The sequence below is a fragment of the Macrobrachium rosenbergii genome, chromosome 12 (genome assembly GCF_040412425.1).
Source record: "Macrobrachium rosenbergii isolate ZJJX-2024 chromosome 12, ASM4041242v1, whole genome shotgun sequence".
NCBI classification, from domain to species: domain Eukaryota; kingdom Metazoa; phylum Arthropoda; class Malacostraca; order Decapoda; family Palaemonidae; genus Macrobrachium; species Macrobrachium rosenbergii.
The window spans coordinates 27,005,535-27,025,424 of NC_089752.1; the positions used below are offsets into that span (position 1 = coordinate 27,005,535).

The 19,890-nt window shown below is 40.7% G+C and overlaps 1 protein-coding gene across 1 annotated transcript in view; it reads right to left on the bottom strand.

The window, feature by feature from the left end:
• Positions 1-12,644: 12,644 nt before the first annotated feature.
• LOC136843979 (stalled ribosome sensor GCN1) overlaps positions 12,645-19,890 on the bottom strand; it is a 194,685-nt gene continuing 187,439 nt past the window's right edge. The window contains exon 44 of the mRNA XM_067112996.1: positions 12,645-14,609. Coding sequence (XP_066969097.1) covers positions 14,484-14,609 — 126 coding nt within the window. The 3' untranslated portion in view covers positions 12,645-14,483. The remainder of the gene's footprint in view (positions 14,610-19,890) is intronic.

A 19,890-nucleotide genomic window follows, 5' to 3' on the forward strand; every position in this document is an offset into this window, starting at 1 on the left:
CAATCTCTTCTGAAATTTCTTGGTGGAAAGCCGAAAAAAATTTAACGAGTGCTTCTGCATTTACGGTTGAAGTTAATCACTGCTGCCGTGCATCATTGTGGCTTTCGTAGCACAAGTTTGTAATAAATAGACAGCGAGTATTAAAGCCATGCAGTGCGGTTATCACCAAGGTAAATAACAACCACGAAATGGGTCGTCTTCTCTCCCAGTCACTAAAGCTTAAGAAAGCCTCCAATTGCTTTTAGCCTTGTGAGGTGCTCAAAAGCACATTCAAACAAGGAAGTCATAGAGAGCTATTTATCATCATTACATGCACATACTCTTGAGATTTTTTTTTTTTTTTTACTTTTGCTCCTCACAAGTGATCTAATATTTGGAGAAAGAGACAAGATTTCTTACCACATGGTGGTTTTGTTCTTTGATGACGTTTAATAAATATGAATGAGGGAAGTAATTTCATTTCTTTTAGGGTTCATCGATGTTTTATTTGATAAATTTAGTGAAATCTTATTGTATATCAGATGGCATCAGATTGGTTTGATTGGTTTGCCATATATACAGGTTTCATATTAGCACTAGCTATCAACGCCAAGCCGAAGGTAAAGAAACCAGCTTTGAGTAAGAATTATTATTTCTCCTTTCTCGGTTTTTTTTTTTTTTTTTTTTTTTTTTAGGACACCAGTGATCACTCAAAAGATAACTGTGTCGCTGCACTGAATCACCTTGCTAAATAAAAACGGATTACTTATTGTGGATTGTTCACCTCATAAACTGCACGAATGTTGTCAAATCTCGATTAGTCTTTTTTTATGATGCTACCACTCATCATGTTTTCAGAATATAAAGATGTCAGGCCGCTCATTATTTGATCATATGATCGTAATGGAAATTAACACGTCACAGACTTAATTTTATCTAAGAAATTAAATCATGGATTGCGACAGAAGTAGATTTAAAACGCACGGCTATTTTTCGTTACGTCTTATTCCATTCCAAACTCCTTGTGGTACTTTGCTTTGTGTGTTTGCTCTAATGTGCATTCACGCATTAGAGCATTTACACCTCATAATTGACAAGCACACATCATCCTTTATTATTCTTTCTCAAAATTCATAATCAAACTTTGACTGCTTACGAGAGAGAGAGAGAGAGAGAGAGAGAGAGAGAGAGAGAGAGAGAGAGAGAGAGAGAGAGAGAGAGAGAGAATTTTTTCTTGTGAAAGGTGTAATAGTAATGGTATTTTAATCAAGATAAAAGATTGATGTGAAGAAGGCAAAGGCGTGTGGGAAGTGTTTACCCTTCTCATTCACAGTAAGTTAGGGACAACATCCGTCCATGGTTATAAGGACAGGCTCGGATAATATTCAGTGTCAAGACCACAGACTTGCAGTTGTTTGTACAAATATTTTTATTTCTCTCCTTTCGTATTTTTCATTTATCGCTATTTCATTTTCCTCTCCGCCATAAAGAGCGCTTGTTATTTAAAGAATATGATGTAGATAATAATTGCAGAACTTTGCAGTTATGGTACTGAACTCCCTACATTGATAACAATCAGTGGGTTGCATTGTGCTTCTACTCTTCTTTGCCTACATACAGACGTGTGTATACACATACACATTATATATATATATATATATATATATATATATATATATATATATATATATATATATATATATATATATACAGTATATACATATATATATATATATATATATATATATATATATATATATATATATAATATATATTACATATATACACATACATACATACTCGTATATTACTATCTGCATTGTTATACGGACATGAATCGTGCGTGGTGCATTGAAACTACAGTATATCTAAAATTTTACGCTTTAAAATAACAACGATGATTGATGATGGAGTAATCAGAGCAATAAATAATTGTACAAAGCAAAGCAATTCTAGGAATGTAACTTACTTTATCGGTTACCATTCAGTTTGAAATATTTCAGAGCAAAAATATTTTTGTATAACCCGCTTTCAGAGTATTTACATTTATATATATATATATATATATATATATATATATATATATATATATATATATATATATATATATATATATATATATATATATATATATATATATATATATATATATATATACATAAAGTGAAGTAAAAATGCGCAGATAGGCACAAATATCAAGCTGTAAGTGCAAGTACAAATGTTCTTGATAACACCAGTTACAAAAATGAAGTCAGCGGATACTTTATAGTCTTGATTTTAAAAATGTAGAAATTTCTCTCTCTCTCTCTCTCTCTCTCTCTCTCTCTCTCTCTCTCTCTCTCTCTCCTTGTCTTTTCATGTTTACCAATCTAATCTATATGATACTTTATACGTACGCAGCACACAATCGATGTGTTTGTTTCATAAGGTCATTTGAAAACAAGTGTTATAACTGGCCGTAGAATGACATGATAGACAAGAATCTTAGTTAAGTAGGAAATTTATATGAACCTCTGGAAATTAAACTAACCCGTGATGGGTAAGTGGCGTCAAGGCACTTTAGGCATTACTTGAGTTAGTTCCTGCTTCGACCACTAGTTGCACGCACTTTTTAACCGTTTACGTTACCTTCATTCCCGCTTCCTTTTTACCATCTTGCCATCCAGCCTCTCAAACTATGAATTCTTAGTGCACCTGTGTGCTTTTCTCCCCGATTTCACCTTTAGATCCTTGTACTTCATTTCATTTGTTTTCTAGCTCTCGATCTTGCTGTCCGACCACAACAACTACCACCGCTTTTAACTGTCGAAGTCACTGATTGGCTGAAAATGCTCCAGTGCTTGGATTTAGTGCTTAAATTTTATTATTATTTTTTGCTTGCTGTAGAAAAATAGTTGGGATATGTAAAGAAATTGGTTTCAAACCCATTTTACCTTAACTGAAGAAAAAGCTGTGCGTTCAAATTTTAAGAGAAAACTTTATTGGCGAAATTTTTTGAAGACTTGAATGCAAATATAGGAAGTAAGGAAGGAGATGGCGTAGAGCGATTTGTGTGGAATTATTATGTGAATGAGACTTCCTCATCGAAAATGTAGGGTATCTAAAGGGTAATGCTCATCTGTTTGCTTCGCAGACAGCAAACCCGAGGTAGTACTTTTTATGTACAGTATATATTATTGCAGCTTGGTGGATGGTATATTAGGTATACTGAGTCGCTTCTTGGTCCAAACAAAGGCTTATTTATAAAGTATTTTCAGTAGCGTAAAAAGAATTAAAATGTTCTAAATATTAAGATGGACATGGATAAAGTTATAGAAGTGATAGAAGCTAATGTGCTGTTCAGAAGGTTCAAGAAATAAGCGTATAAGGAAGGAACAAAAGAAATGCCTCTTGGGGCAGTAGGATAGTAGTGAGGTAGAGTGAGACAACTTAAGACGGTTGCAGGACAGAAGGGAGACTCGTGTAGGTGTATGCAGCAGGCTCCTGGAGTTACTCTTCCTTGTAGAGCCAGGAAAAGGCAATGGTTTTGCTAATGCGTTCTTCACGAAAAGTGGAAACTCAAGGGAAGACGACCATTAAAGAATGCGGATTTTGTTGGTAATGATGCAAAAAGGTGCGCTGAAGTAACCCTATCCTTGTGTAAATCATTCATCATGGTTTTATGACACTGGAAGGATTATCGCGAGAATGTGATATTTCCCTATGAAGAAAAGATGGATGAATGTGAAAGCCACAGTAGAGATAAAATCAATGAAGTAAACTTGAGAATTTAATGACCACAGAAGCCTCTGTTATTATATTTGGCCCCACAACATGATCACTGTAATCTCATTACTTTGCTTTTAATCATTTCTGATGAGAATATTTTTCCCAGAGGAAAAGATTAAAAGGGAAAGTCAGTCTTGGTTGCTAAGTCAATTTTCTGGCGTAAGACTCGGTAGCGCATCATTGATGAATCAGAGTACCTTTGTATGCGAGTCACTCTACATACATTCGTGTCTTAACATTTTTATATAGAAACAGAAAGTAGCGTTAGAACTTTTTTGAATCTCTAGCAGCCCCGTAGTGGTCTTTGGTTTTTGTTTCATATTTTTTTAGTTTTTCCTGTTACCACAAGTCTGTCGGTGACGATAGCATCCGTTCTTAGATTACTATAATCAAAGTTTTTGTTTGAGCTCAAGTGCTCAGGTTTGATGATTATCATGCAGTTTCTTGTGGAGGACTCTCTCACAAGCAAAGGTCAGGAGCACGTGAAGCCGAAAATTTCCTTGGGATTATTGCTGCTGGCATTTTTGTATGACTTTCATGAAACAAAAATCACCTGGATTTCGAAGGTTGTTGTTTCGACATCAGGCTTAAATCTGAAACAGTTTCTGCTAAAGATGATACGTTTTGCATTGTGCAATATTATCATTGTTACCCAACATTTTTTGTATTTATCTTTCTTTGTATGAAGCCAGTCTCAAAAATTGCGAGGCCAGGATTTCGTAATCAGTTCAAGCACCTATCCGAAAAGGAGGTTTTTGTTATTGGCAACCCTTCACTTTTCCTCTCTCTCTCTCTCTCTCTTCCTCAGAGGAGAGCAGTAAAAGAGGCGACGCTCGGCCTTGCCTAGGAAAATTCAGAAAGGTAGCATGAAGTAAGGCAATCAGTCAGCCAACAAGCATATGGCGCTTCCAAGGCGCTGACTCAGCGCATTTTAGCCACCAAACATTGCCGCACACGCCATGACTTATGTAATCATTCTGTAGCGCTCATTTTTTGGTTTGTAAAAGGGAAAATATATAAATGAAGGCGATGCAGTTCATAGAGAGTAGCAGTCACTTTCTCAAAATTTTTGAATTTTAGTTTGACAAGTTCATTTCTCATGTTGTGCACACATGTAACTATCAGTTAGCTATATGTAGTGCATATTCTGTTCCACATGACACTCCGGGGCTCCGGATTCTTCAGTTCTCCGTGGTTGTCAGTATGGAAGGGTCGAAGAGGTAAATAATTATTGACTGTCAACTGCAAAGTTGACATAGATCAGGGATTTTAATTAGAGATAACGATACCTTTTTGGTGTATTTGTCTAATGATTGTGTATCAATAAATTGTCCCATATGGTGTTACAGTGTACCTGTGAAGACTTTAAGCTTTCAGACAACTTAGAGTAATTATGGTAGTAACCCCTAAGTCAGAATAGCGTCAAGTTTATTGTCTTGAAATCCCAACACTAATAACGGAGGACAGTGGAAAACAAATGATGAAATTAAATCTAACCTTAATAAAATTCCTGTGAAGATAAAGCATTAATATAATAATACTGTAAATAGTAGAGTACTGAATTACAGGGCTTTGTACATCAATACACTTGTACTGTGTGTAAGTAACGTGTTAACACGCAAAAGCATATCTCTTTTTGAGCCACATCTGCGTTTTATTCCTTTTGTTGTTACTTAACAGTGCCAATTAGTAAGGCTGACCTAATTTAAGAATAAAAAGTACTTTCCTTTCTGCATTTGATTAATCTTACACCTTTGACAAATGATTCCTTAAATAGTTAATGTTCGTGTATATTTCATTATAGGTCTTTCTGTTCCTTCTCTGAAATAAGACAAGGAAGAAATTGAATTTTCAACGATGAACGAGCATGTAGATAATTACCACGTTTAGATAATTGCTACTCAAGCGCCTTGAGTTCTTGTGTATTACTAATAATATCTCCATATGAAGAGCTGATTTTATGAAATTTAGGCTGTCAAGCCAAGTAATGGGGCACTTTTGGCTATTCAATGCTAAGGCAGTGAAAAGAGGGAGTTTGATTGGTTGGACAGCAAGATAGAGCAATCCAGAGAATAAAAAGATGAAGTAAAAGGATCTAAAGGTGGAATTTGGAGAAAACCCCCACCCTCGTAAAGTCTGCCAACATGCTCAACCAAAGGTCAAGCCACCAGGCAACCGGGAGGAAGGCCATATTGATGGACTTCATGGCGCCAGACTCTGCACCCGAGAAGAACCTTCCTTCTCGGAAGTTTCTTCAGGAGGAGGTTATTCATCAGCCTGCAAAAAGATGAATCCAGTGCTAAGAGAGTAGTCTCATTGTCCTCTAGGATGTAGAATCTCCACTGGTGTTTGAACGGCAGGGGAAGGAACTTGCATGATTGATCAGAGTTTGCTTGGTCCAATGTGTCACTTGCAAGCTGGAACCACTGTAACTTGACCAATGGTCTCACTTCAGGAGTGCAGCCAAGGGTAAACTCCATCGACAAGGCTGGGCCAGGTGTGGAGATGTGGAGGCCTCCCTGAATTATGCTCATGAATAAGCATAATAATCATCCAAACACTCCATTTCAGTTCAGTCTGCTTAGGTTTGAAGAAAAGCCCCATGATATCTTCAGGAGTCCGAACTGGTTCCTATCCTGTGAGGGAGGAATACACACCTGTCTGCTCCCTTGGCCTTTCCCAAATGCTTGGTGTTTTGTTGTTATGAGTACCAGGGGAAACATCCTGGAAGGCCATCCTTAGAACAGTGCCTGAGATCGGGGTCAACCAACCTATATCCCTTCTTACACATAGTGGCAGCTCTAGTAGTGGGAACAGGGGAGCAGGCACGTGCAACCCTGAGCTTCAGGAAAACCATGAACTACATAAGAGGGGGCCATGGGTGTGAGTGAACAGGTCCTCTCGGTGCTGATGGGCCCTGAGGGCGGGGGAGGATCTGTCATGGGTGATACTTCTCCTGGTATGTCTGCAGTCCAGGGAGCTTGCAACCACACATTCCAGAGAAACACAAGAGGACAAGCTGAGAGCAGTTTCTGTGGATTAAGTGGCTCGATTCATAATAATTGGGATGCTCAGTGAAACCTATATCAGCCCAAACCAGAGCTACACAGTCACCCAGAGGCTGGGAAGAGTGCTTGCTAAAACCCTGTGGGACTTTTTGAGAGAGGTCCTCTTGACATACTCTTCTCGTTCCTCCTACACAAGGAGGGAGAAGTCGAGGATGAGGAAGAGGAAGACAAGCTAGATGATGAAGAGGAAGAGAATGAGGAAGAGCATCAGGAATGTTTCTTCCTTTTCCTGACTCATGTTTTGATTGTCTCCCAGTGTCGAAGGATAGGTTGATGCAGGTAATGTTAGAATAGAATAGAATCACAGGCAAAAAAGTAATGAAATCACAAAAGGGGTAGTAAAGCCCAGCCACAAGAGACAGATATGGAGGTCAGGGGATACAAAGGAAGGGACAGGGCGTAGGGCTTTACTCTGCAACCTGATAAATTATGATGAAAGCAAAAAGTAGGAGTCTTTTCTCAATCAGTATAGAAAGCGATTGCCATTATAATACACACAGTGCTAACCATACCTGAAGAGATAGACACTGGCTTTTCTTCAAGCAATACAATTTGAAGATATATAGCAATTAATATATCCACTCAGAAGCGTGCGATCATATAAACGAAACTCTTCTTTGTGGGTATCAATTTTATTTCTCTTCTTTTTTCTTCTTTGTCGTCGAGAATAATACAGGCAAACTCATCCCAATTGTTGTTGTTGCAGTTGCAGAGACTAGAGTAAGGTTCAACAAAAAGCTGGGCTAATTTTCATTCATTTTGGTTCATCCAAACTGAAGCTATTCAGTATGGGTATCATTAGGATCCAGAGAAGATCCTGCCTATTATAATGGCACTTGCTTTCTATACTGATTGAGAAAAGACTCCTACTACTTTTTGCTTTCATCATAATTTAGGTTGTGGAGTAAAGCCCTATGCCCTACCACTTCTTTTGTATCCCCTGACCTCCATATCTGTCTCTTGTGAGTGGGCTTTACTACCCCTTTGTGATTTCATTATTTTTTTGCTTGAGATTTCAGTCCTTTTTTGCAATGGCAATGCCTTACATAGAGAAAAATGTGGTAACAAAGGAATAGGGTTGTTTAGGTTTTAGATATAGTTTTCTTAGATGTGTGTGGCTTCTCCATGATAATGGTCAACCCAGCTCATTTGCTGCATAATTATACAATTTATATATATTATTAAGGTTTTTACTTGGGAAGAACGTGTGACTTATCATGGGGGGTTTCAGTTCTGACTATGTGTGGACTCCGTTAAAAATGCATGAAAGAAATCCAAGCTGAAGGCTTTACTTCAACAGGGTAAGGTGCAGATGAACACTTAGGTTCACATAAAATCACATGTATTTACATTTAACAGTTAAATCAGAAGAATGGGTAAATTCAAAAACCAGACAGGCAAAACAGAGTCCTGTCGAATTACTAAATTTACAACAATTTACACAATAACAGAAATGGGGGAAGTCCACTTCATAGAACACCGTTGGGTGAGGGGCAGTGGTTATGACCATGGCACAAAGCACAAGGTGAACAGATGATTCCACAGCTAGCAACTCCGTCTGCAATCGAGAATGCATTCAGTCACTTACACAAAAATAGGTAGCATAATTAAGGAATTGAGGCAGTTGCACAGAAGGTGCTAAAGTAACTCGATTCTAGGCACTGGTATACACGTGAACTTTGGATATTTACTCACTGTACTAAACAAATTAGGTCTTGTGAAAAATCACACTTCAGAAAGGAAAATAAATTCAGTAGAAGAATAATAGATTCATGACTGATTCAAAACCTCGCTTCTGGTACTTTACCTTCTCGCCGGAGACAAGCGACCTCTTCTTCAGTGCCAGTATGGAGGGCAAGAATTAGGGGCTTTCACCAAAAAGAAAGACTCAGGCTTAAAGCAGCCACGTGGGATGAATCAAGGCTCTGATGGAGCAGGTGAGAAAGGGACAAGTGTCTGGATTCCGCAACTGAGCGTTTCTCGTTTCTCTATCTACCCGAGTTCTGATTGGGCATGGGTCATTGTCTGACCTTTTATGCACTCATAAGGATTATGTCTTTCCTCATTCCAGATGGTGGTATTGTTACTCTAACGGCAATTCGTTTTCTATGCCTTCGGACCATGTGGGAGGCATGTGGGAACCACGTGGGCATGGAGTCGCCCAAGCTCACTCTTTGGCTCTAAAAGGTGGTACCTGGAGGAAAGGCTTGAGCAGTTTCTAGGTCAAGAAAGAGGATTAAAAGATTATTTAAGGGGTGAGGAATGAGAGATTTTCCAGGAAGGGGCGATGTTTTCCCACAAACTGCCTTGTTAGTGAGCGGTGTTTCACTCGGAATAAATTGTTTATATGGTGCTTTGCACTCTTAGAGGGCAAGGAGACATATTCATGACAATATATATATATATATATATATATTGTGTGTGAAAACTAGGGTAGGTCAAAAAGACTAGCCTACCCATGACCTGTATACCCATATCTGTGCCATGCCCATACCCACAGCTAAATTAACCCTACCGATAATAGTCAGCAAAAGTCTACGGCAGCACCAGCCCCATTTAAGGGGTGGGGAGGGGAAGGGGGAGTAGGAGGGTGAGGAGGGGGAGATAGGTGTGAAGGGGGAGAGATGGGGAATGGGAGGGAAGGTGGAAAGGGGGTTAGGAGGGTGAGGGGAAGGGGATGGAAGAGTGAAGGGGGAGGGTGAAGTGGAGGGGAAGGGGGTGTGGGGGAAGGGGAAGAGGAGGGGGAGGGAAGGTGAGTGGGAGGGGAGGAGGAAGAGAAGGAGAATGGTAGAGGAAGGGGGATGGAAGAGGGGAGGGGAAGACTTGACTAAATTAACAGGTAATCTTGTGCTTGGGGAGGGGAGGGGAGGGGGATGGAAGAGGGAAGGGGAGGAAACCGCTAAATTAACACTTGATCTTGTGCTCGGGGAGGGGAGGGAAAGGGAAGAGGGAAGGCAGAGGGAAAGGGAGGGAAGATGGAAGGTGAGGGGGAGGGGTAGGAGGAAGGGAAGAAGAGGGTGAGTTTTAGTATTATATAGATAGATGGATAGATAAGTCAGCCAGCTTCTCCTAACACCACTTGCTATTCACTCATTAAGAAAAGGCATCTCTTTTAATGTTGTGAGCAGTCCATTCCTGAGCATCAGGAAATTTGAATTTTGGTGGACAATTTGAATGGCCAACTGTACCTTTAAAATTTCATTATTTAAAAAACAAACCCCAAAAGGCACCCCTCCAGAATATGAGCTTTCAGAAAAACTAAGCTCCACGGCTGTATCTTTTACCATTATTGCTCCATGTGTATGTTAGGACCCTCACCCACCCACCCCCTACCACATCCCCTGAACTCCAAAATCAATATCTGGATCCCTGGAACGGCTCAACGGATTTCGATGAAATTTGGCATGGTTAGAGACCTTAGTGGGAAACCTCTAAAGCCAGAGTTTCATCCTGGTCAGTTGAATATTTCCAGAGTTATAGAGGGCCAAAGTCTGGGTTTTTGTGTACTCTGGGGTGCTGGGCTTTACTAACTGCCAACTACTGTGGCGGTTGATATAGAATTTAGACCAAAGGCCAAGTGCTGGGACCTATGAAGTCATTCATTGCTGAAACAGAAATTGACAGTAAACTGGTTTGAAAGATGTAACAGGAGAAAATCCTTGTAGTTGCACTGTGAATCAGTTGTTAGGGGAGGGTGGAAAGGAAGGTGGAAGAAAGACAATATGAACGGAGGCTGTACAGTTACGGGAAAGAAAAGGCTTGCAGCCATGGGTTGAAGGGACGCTTAAAAGAACCTTAAGTAATGCCTACAGTGCACTGCATGAGGTGCACTGACGGCCCTACCCCCCTATGGAGGCAGGTAATGTTGTCATCTGATCTGCAGAAGCAGCAGGTGGGTCTGCTAAAGGAAATACAATCGCTACAGAAGGATCCCCTCCTTAAAGGGCATTGAAGCAGCAGAAAAATCCTCCTTCACAGCTGCCAGGTGGTTTAGGAATGCTGCAAAAGACAAGCTGCCAGAGATATCGAGAGAAGGCCAAATCTTCTGCAAGGTGACAACTGCTTTCCTGGAAAGTCAAGATCATTAGCAGGCACCAGCTTCAGCACCTGAGTTGTAGGGACCTCTACCATGAGTATCCCCAACAGAACAAGAGGGAGAAGGATTCATACAAGGGGTTGGTGCAGGCACAGCAGGACCAGGGAGGAAGGAACTCGTCGGATTTGGCAGTGTACATATTACCCCCTGAGGAAGCCATCAAATTGTTCTTATCGTCCTTCCTTTTCCTACCACTTCCACTGAGAAGAAAACCAAATATTCAACAAGAAAAAATATAGATAGAAGCAAACATCTAATCTTGAAGATGGCTGAAGAACAAGTGCTTGCAGTAGATGAGTAGAGGGTATTACCCTACTCAGCCCCATAACCACATTTTAACTACCTTGTTACCAAGTTCAACAACTGTCTTTCGGGAACCTGGAGCTACATTTAAAATATGGATGAATTTCTCCTATATGGGTTGCTGGAGGGCTTTTACTTGTGCAGTGCATCCAGTGCCTTGATGAGTCACAGTTCACACAGAGATTGAGCCCAGCAATAAAAGCAGCATTTAGCATTCATATCATGTTTAATTCTTTAGGTATAGAGGAATGCTGTCAAATAGCACAATCCATCATGTTGTAGGAGTGATCAAAATTGTAATCAAAGCAGTGTAGGGGTCAGTATCCAAAAATAAATTCACAGTTTAGAGCAGCTTGGTAGGGCCAAGTTATGGGTTCCATGAAGCCCACACACAATGGTGAGGCTCTAGTATATAAAGGATTTCTCCCATAGCACAGTTGGTGACTTGTGTACTTGAAATTACAGTCGTAGCATCCTATAATAAGTTTTACAATGTAGCTTTAGAAAAAAACAAATGTCAGAACCCACATTTATGCTTCAGGTGTCAAATCATGAATGAAACCTCTGTGCAATTGTCAAAACCCCTTTCCTATAGAATAGTAGTGCCATCAGTGATCTCACATAGCACACTGTAGGCATTACTAAGGGTTTTTGGTTTTTGCAGTGTACCTTTGGACCCCAGATGCTCACTCTCTTTAGCAAGCTGGCAACTGTGGGGTTTTCCCAGTTCCATCTTAGATCCTTGTACTTCATCACTTATTGCGACATCTCTTCAAATACAGTACATCTAGCCAGTATTTTTTAGGTATTCCGTCTTAGCACTTCAAATTATACTGTTAAAAATCTTATCCTAAATTCCATCAACATGACCAGACAGTTTCAGAAAAGATTTATCCATCCTTTCATCTATACACAACACTGCTTTTCACCTGCTTTCATCATGCACATACTTTCAGGATATTAATGCCTTTCCCTTCCAGTACTTTTCCTTGTATCCTACTAACAGTTTCATGGTTTTTCTTTATCTTCCTAACACTGCAAAATTTTCATTTTCCTCCTAACTCTTCCAAATTATATAAACTTGTCATCTATCAGTCAATTCTTTCTACATACACTTCGTCATCTGTCAGTCAATTCTTTCTACATGCACTTGTCTTCTATCAGTCAATTCTTTCCACGTAACAATTATGCAACAGTGATTCATCCTTTCACCTGTGCCAGCCTCAGGACTGTGTATTTCATAATCTCATCTTTCCAGTTCTTAGGCCCAAATTACTACGCAAAATTTTCTTACCACCTTCAACCTATTTCCTTTATTCACATTTCACTTTCATAAAGGAGAACTTGCTCAACAAATTCACATTCCACCCTTGGCTTCCCATCTTTCCACTGGACTTTTTCCTCAGGATGACTAAAATAAAACTATTGTACACATAAATAAATCTGTTTATTTAGTTATGATATTGCAAAAAAAGATTGTATCTAATATGGAGTACACAATTTCTCTCTCTCTCTCCATTTAACCATTTCTCAAGGGATGGGAGTTTTACCCTGTTTGGTTGCTAAAAGGAAACGCAATCACTTCCTTAGACATCCATTGGCCATAACAACTCACGAGGTACTCAAATACAAAGGCAGAAGAGTTTAAACCCTTGCCTGTAATTTTTGCCTTTATAGTTATATTGGAAAATGTAAGGAGACAGTACAAAAGTCATCTGTAGAAAAAGATCAAAAAATTTCTCCTTGTAAATTGTAAATTACATAAAATATAATCTCTGTATCTGTATTCATTAGGATAAGGATGAATATTCCCCAAATGCAAAAATGATTTTAGCATTTCAATAACAAGAAACCCTGCCTTCAGTTAATTCATTCATATATTTCTCTCAAACACCACAGACTTCCCCTAATTTTTTCCCTTTACATTTTCTGTAATCCAATTATTTACCATATCTTAAAGTAGAAGCAATACCTATGTTTCAATGCAGAATTAAATATACAAATGTACAATAGATGTTACCCTAGTAAACTATTGCAAAATTCATGTGTATGGAAAATACTGTTACGAAGATCACTACACACATTTTTGGTATGGAATAGACGTACAAATTAACACAAATATAGCATACTCAAATACATTAAGGTTTATTTGCAATACTTAGCTCTTCACTGATCTCACTTCATAATCATAGTTATTCTTATTTTCTAAAGTCTTCATGATCTGTAAATAATGTAAGACTTTGGTATCAGTTATCCTTTATTACTGTTATTAATGCAATATCTTTCATATACACTTTATTAGGAAAAGCACACGGTTATCAGAGCCCATTTCCAATCACCTTAAAAAATCTTGCAGAATTTATGTCAACTACTTATTATTCACAAAAAATACTGCAATAATATTATAAAATTCATTAACTCCTCAGTAAATTAGCCACCTCTGCTTTTCTATTCAATTTAAATATTGGGTTATGAGTCAACATTATCTTCACAGAAATTTAATTCTTGCGTTCTTTCCACAAAAATGCCAAAAAACAGGCACTTTTTCAACAAATGTGAGTTTTTGCCCAACCATTTTTTGGTCTATATAAACAGCGGTGATCCTGTTTCCAAGCTAAGGTTGCTTGCCTTAAAATGAATTAAGCAGATCAAATGATGAGACCTTATTTACTTGCTTAGTTGCCTCCTTTGTGTAAAACAACCAAAATATTCAAAAGCTTTAAACCAAATTTTTAAATATTAAAATTATGAATGAATAACACTGTATATAATTTATAACATAAGAGAGACAAGACTGGAAACAACAAAACCTGCTCAACCAATACAAAAAATCAGAACAAATAAAACAAAAATTACAATAATTTTAAATACTGCACTGCTTCATAAGCACAAGGCAAGAATGAACTTCAAATGCTGGTACACTGTATAGGCACAAATGTCTACATAATTTTTCAGAAATTAGATGATGACTACATTTGTCATCTGTGAATGAGCAGTTGGACTGAATAAACCCTGACATGTAAAAAGAGCACACTGTGTAGTGAGAATAACCCAAGTGACAGGCACTAGTTTTGTGTCCCATTTTAATATACAAGAAAAAAATGAGGTTTGTATAAAAAAGTCAACAAATAAGAGTCATATAAAAAATCAAAATACACTGAAGAAAACATGAAAAATTTCAACAAATAAACATCACTGCCTTCCCAAATAAAGGCCAGGTGAAGTTTGGAGCACCAGCGTGATCTTGCATCTTGAAGAAGGCCATCTGATCAGGTAAGTAGTGTGGTATCCATTTCTGTGGGTGTTACTGGTATGTATGTTGCTCGCCGCAGATTTTTGTTAATTACCTCTTTCAAGACATCTCTTGGACTACCATCCAGAGCATTCAACATTGGCTACACAGAGGGAGACAAAAAATTAATTTAAAAAAGTCTTGTCTGGCTTCCCCCCAAAAAAAAAAAATAAATAAACTTTCTTTAAAAAAATAAATCAATAGTAAGAATATTCACATTCAAATCAATCTCACTAATCCTCAGCAGTCCTTAAAAAATAAACAGCTATGCTTAAGATTCCTATTGCAATACACTCCCTGAACACCTGAATTAGCCCTGGTCACTGATTTAGCCCTAGTCACTGACCAGCCCAAACTATATCCCCATAAATTTTACGCACAAAGCGGGTAATTAACTGTCAGCGTTACCAACGCTACAGGTAAAATCTTGTCAAATGAGTTACCTGAGGTACCGTTGACAACGCTGCTGCAAATACCAGCCGATAGAGGCAGACATCCCCAATTGTTATTAGTTCGCCGTGCTGTGTGGATGTGTCCCACATCAGGCAAACTTTTGGTCATTTAGCCTGATCCCCATTTAAAGATTTTGGATAAAGGATTACAATTTTAGACTGTTTGCAACGCTTTTTCTCCTGGATTTCCGCTTTATTGATTGGTTTTGGAACTTCTCTCCCGGCTTTGACTTTGGATCGGTACTTTGGACTCGAGATGGATAAATCAGACAAAAAGACATTGCTGTCTGCTAGCGCCGCAGCTTCCACTATGTCTACAACTTCGATGACCGAGCCTCCAAGTGCTGGAGATACTGCCGCTCATCGGTTCTGCATGTCCTGCAAGAGTAGGATGAGTACCCTCAAACACGACTGACATTCTGTTTGTGTCTTATGTAGGAAGGTTCAGTGTAGTATCAGTCAGAGATGTGACGAGTGTAGCTCTTGGTCAGTAAATCAAATGGAGGATTATATAGAACACAGAAAATATGGAACACAGAAAATCCTTAGCCTCAGGAGAAAAGGAAGGTTTAGAGTCCGAGTTATTCAAGAAGTTACAGGATAGGTTACCATCTAGTATGTCTAGCCTATTTTCTAGTCTGATGAGTAAGCTAACTGAAAATAGAGATAGTGGTAGTAGTAGCATACTTAATTCTAATCGTTCCTTTTTAGTCCCCCTGCCTGTTCCAGAACCAGCCCTAATGGGTGCTGGGGGTCATGGAGAACCACAAGCCTTGAAGGTAGGTTCTGTCGGCCCCCCCACCACGGAACAAGCAGTGTTGGCAGCAGATTCCCCCTCCCCTCACAAGGTGTAAGTTCAGAGGTTGATGTAGAGTTAGGTAAGACTCAAGGCGAGTAGGGATAATAGGTTAGGAAGTGTTCAGGAAAAGAAGTGGAAGGTGCAGGCTTGTTCGGGTTCGGCTGGAGTGTTTAGTGTGATGGCTTCGTCCTTGGATCCATCTTCGGTTTTATTTCCTGCTTCGAGTTCTTTACAACAGAAAGTTTCTAAATCCGTGGTTGGTCGTTTGGATGTGGTTTCGGGTTTTGTCGGGTTCTGAAGTGCTGGAGAGCGCTCCTTCGTCTTCTAAGGTTCCTTTTCCTTTGGGGGATAAGTTTGGTTCGTCTTGCGGTGGTGGTAATTCTGGTGATCAGGTTTTCAATTTGGTTCAATATAATGCAGCTTTGTTGGGTTTGTCACAGGGTTATAAATTACTAGTTAGGCAATGCTTCAATTTTGGGTTTTCCAGTATTCACAATCACGTCTTGAAGAATTTTCCTGAGTTTGCTAATGATGTCTATCAAGATTATCGAGGGGGGACAGAGTCAGTCTATTTTCTTTCTCTAAAAACTATGGCCTCTTTTGCTGCTTCTGAGTTTTCCTTTTCCCCAATTTCTTCTAAGCCTTCTTCCAATGTCCTTAAACAATCTTCTTTATCGGGTCACTCTTCGGAGTGTTCTTTTGTTCATCTTGTTTCTTTGCCATTAACTCGGCAGAGCAAAGAATTTTCATTGGTTCGACCCGGTAATGTTGGAGCTTTGGCAGCTCCCTCTCTCTCTTCGGAATTGAGGGAAGGTGTACCTTTGGCAGGGCTGTCCTCTTTAACACCTTACACGGGTCCTGTAGTTTCTCAGGCTTCTGGTCTAGATTCTTCACAGGTGGTTGCAGAGTCTTCCGCAACTCAGTATATTCATCCTTTACTGGGTTTAAGACGTAATGTGTCCACCTCGGTTCTTGCGGATGCTATGACAGTCAGCGTTTTGTCTGCGCCATTGTTGAATGTATCAGTACCGATGGTGTCCTCAGCCCCTCCTTTCACTAGGGTAGCTGGTAAATTTCTTTCTTCGGTCCCCATTGGTTCCGCAGCTCGTAGCTTCTCCTTAGGAACACCTTTCAGTACGGGACCAGTTGGTATGTTTTCCACCTGTCAAACATCGGTGGTGGGTGCTCCGGTGGTTACTCCGAGTGTAGCTTCTTCCTTTTTCTCTCCTTCTTCTACTTCTTTCTCAACTTCTCCTGCAGCTATTTCTGTTCCTCCTTCTAAGGTGTTCAATGTGGGTTCGACTTTGGTTCCGGGTTATCAGGGAGTTCTTCCTCCCTCTCCCTTAATCAGTGTGACTTCAGCTCTGGATACCCATCCTGGTGCGGTGTTGGTTCATCCGGGGTTGGGTGTATCGGGTGTTGCAGCCTCTCCGCTCCCAGGAGTGGCCACTTGTCGCCTAGGCGTGGTCCGCCCAGGTGTTACGTCATCGTCGCTGGGTGGTGCGGGGTTTACGCAGCTGAATGCGACTGGCTCAGGAGTTTTGGCATCAGCTTTAGTTGATACAGGATTTTCGCAACTGGGTATGGTTGGCTCAGGTATGATGGGGTCAGGTTTGTCAGGTGTTGGTCTCACGCATCCAGGTGTAGCGAGAGTTCCGAGTTATCGGGTGCAGCTCTTGCAGCAGGTCAGCCTGTCTCTTTACCTGTTCCAGTTTGGTCGGACCAGTCTGAAGAAGAGGAGCCAGTACCAGAGATAGATTTTTCTCCAGCAAATGAAAACAAGTATAAGCACATGGTAGACTTTATCCATTCTCTCTATCTGCAGTCCAAGGCTCCTGAGGACCTACACAACCAAACCAGGCAATGTTTGAATTGCTGTATGCAACAAAACCAGTAGTCTCCCAAACATCAAGTAAACTGGTCTGGTTTGGCAGAGTCGAGCAGACGTTGGAGGGAGGCGGAATCTAGGTTAGCTTCTCTTATCAAGTCAGGTAGACAGGATTCAACCTTAATTCCTAATCGGAAGGGGTTCTATAGGGTAGCGGGTAACCCTTCAGCCAGTATCAGAGTTCCACTCAATGAATCTGTTGAGGCTCTTCTCTCTCGGGTTCCTTCGTCGAATCGTTTGGTAGCGGTTACATCTCGTGAGGCTTGTATTCTGGTGTACACCTTTCGCAGCCAGTCTGAGGCCTTGTTCCACACTATGTGGATGTTGTCTGGGTTGATGGGGTTTCTCAAACAGGATGGGTATACTCCCTCCGATCCTGTACTGTTTGACAACCTCATCACTTCGGTTTCAATGGGGTTGGCATACCAGGCTAACACTTCGGCTGGCTGTAAAATGTTCTTTGGCAAGAAGAGAATGGACTTCTTTTTTAAATCATCTGCTGTCTTATTATCCAGACATACATCAGAGGGTTCTGTTGAGGATGCCTTTTGTGCTTTGCAAGTCTTTTTAGAGAGGAAGTTATCTCCTCCATGGTCAATTTCGTGTTGTCGTTGTTAGCAGTAGCGTCACAACAGGCTATGATTTGTGTGGCGGCTCAGGGTTCAAGATCACCTAAAGGATCCAGGATGTCATCTCCAACTAAGCGATCAAGTTCTAAGTCCCCCATAAGATCGCCGAAGAAGGTCCGTTTTGCTTCCGAGGGTTCAGCTCCTGCCTCGGTTTCGAAACCCTTTTCTTACAAGAGGGGTTTTTGAAAATAGGAGATATTCCCTTCACCTGTACCTGTGGGAGGTTGTCTTGCTCCTTTCTGGAACATCTAGAAGGAGTGGGACACAGAGATTTGGGTAGTGGAGGTGTTAAGGGAGGGGTACAGAGTCCCGTTTCAGTCTCTTCCTACTCTGTCCAGCTCCCCAGTTTGCCTTCCCAGTTATTCCCCATCTTCCATCAAAGGGATACCCTTAGCGGCAGAGATCCAAGCCCTTTTGAAGAAGGGAGCAGTAGAGCCCGCTCCTCCTCCTCTGGGGTTTTACAGCCTGATCTTTGTGGCTCCCAAAGCAGGAGGGTCTTGGAGACCCATTATGGATCTTTCGGGTCTCAAACAGCTGGTAGTTTCTACGAAGTTTCACATGGAAAGTTCGCAGTCGGTGCTGCAGTCAGTTCAGAGTTGACTGGATGGTTTCAGTGGACCTCAAGGATGCAGGTTCTGATTTATCAGGAATCTCAGAGGTTCCTTTGTTTCTTGGGTCCAACTGGAACGATCCAGTTCAAGGTCCTCTGCTTCAGTCTAACCAGAGCACCTCAGGTTTTTACAAGGGTAATATCTCCTATTTTGGACATAATGCATCGCCAGGGATTTCGAATGAGGAGACACCTCGACAATTGGTTGGTTCAGGCTTCGTCTGTGAACGGAGTGTTGTAGGCAAGGGATTTTTTACTGAACCTATGTCAGACCTTAGGAATTCGGATCAGTCTGGACAAAAGCTCTCTAATTCCAGCTCAAGTAAAAACTTATTTGGGGATGGTGATTCAGATGTGTCTTTTGAAGGTTTTCCCAACAGAGGAACGGATTCTTGCTGTTCTAGGTCAACTGGAGGTATTCCTGTCGGACAGGGCCTAACCAGTGAATGTCCTCCCTCTCACTACTAGTTCCAGGGTCTTGTCTCCGGATGCGTTCTCTGCAGGTGTGTCTCAGGAATCGCTGGGACTTTCGGGAAGAGAACGCAGTTGTGGTCTGGGACGATTCTTGCCTTGACAATCTTCGGTGGTGGTCAGAAGAACACCATCTGACCATCGGTGTAAGATTGGACTCCCCTCTTCCAGACGGTCATCTGTACACAGATGCCCCAGATCAGGGTTGGGGTGCGACCCTGGAGGAATCTCAGGCCAGAGGCCTTGGAGGGATCTGGATTGAGAGGAGTCCATAATTTCCAGGATTTGAGAGCAGTAGAAGAGGCTCTAAGTTGCTTCTCGGAGCAAGTAAACAACAAGGTAGTAGCTCTCTTTTGCAACAACGTTACGGCTGCGTCGTATCTGAAGAAAGAAGGAGGAACAAGATTGCAAGTCTTAAACAACGTAGCACAGAGAGTTCTTCGTTGGTGCGAGGACCGCAGGGTTTCTCTGATCCCTCAATTCGTGTTGGGGAAGCTCAATGTTCTAGCAGACACGTTGAGTCGTTCGCAGGAAG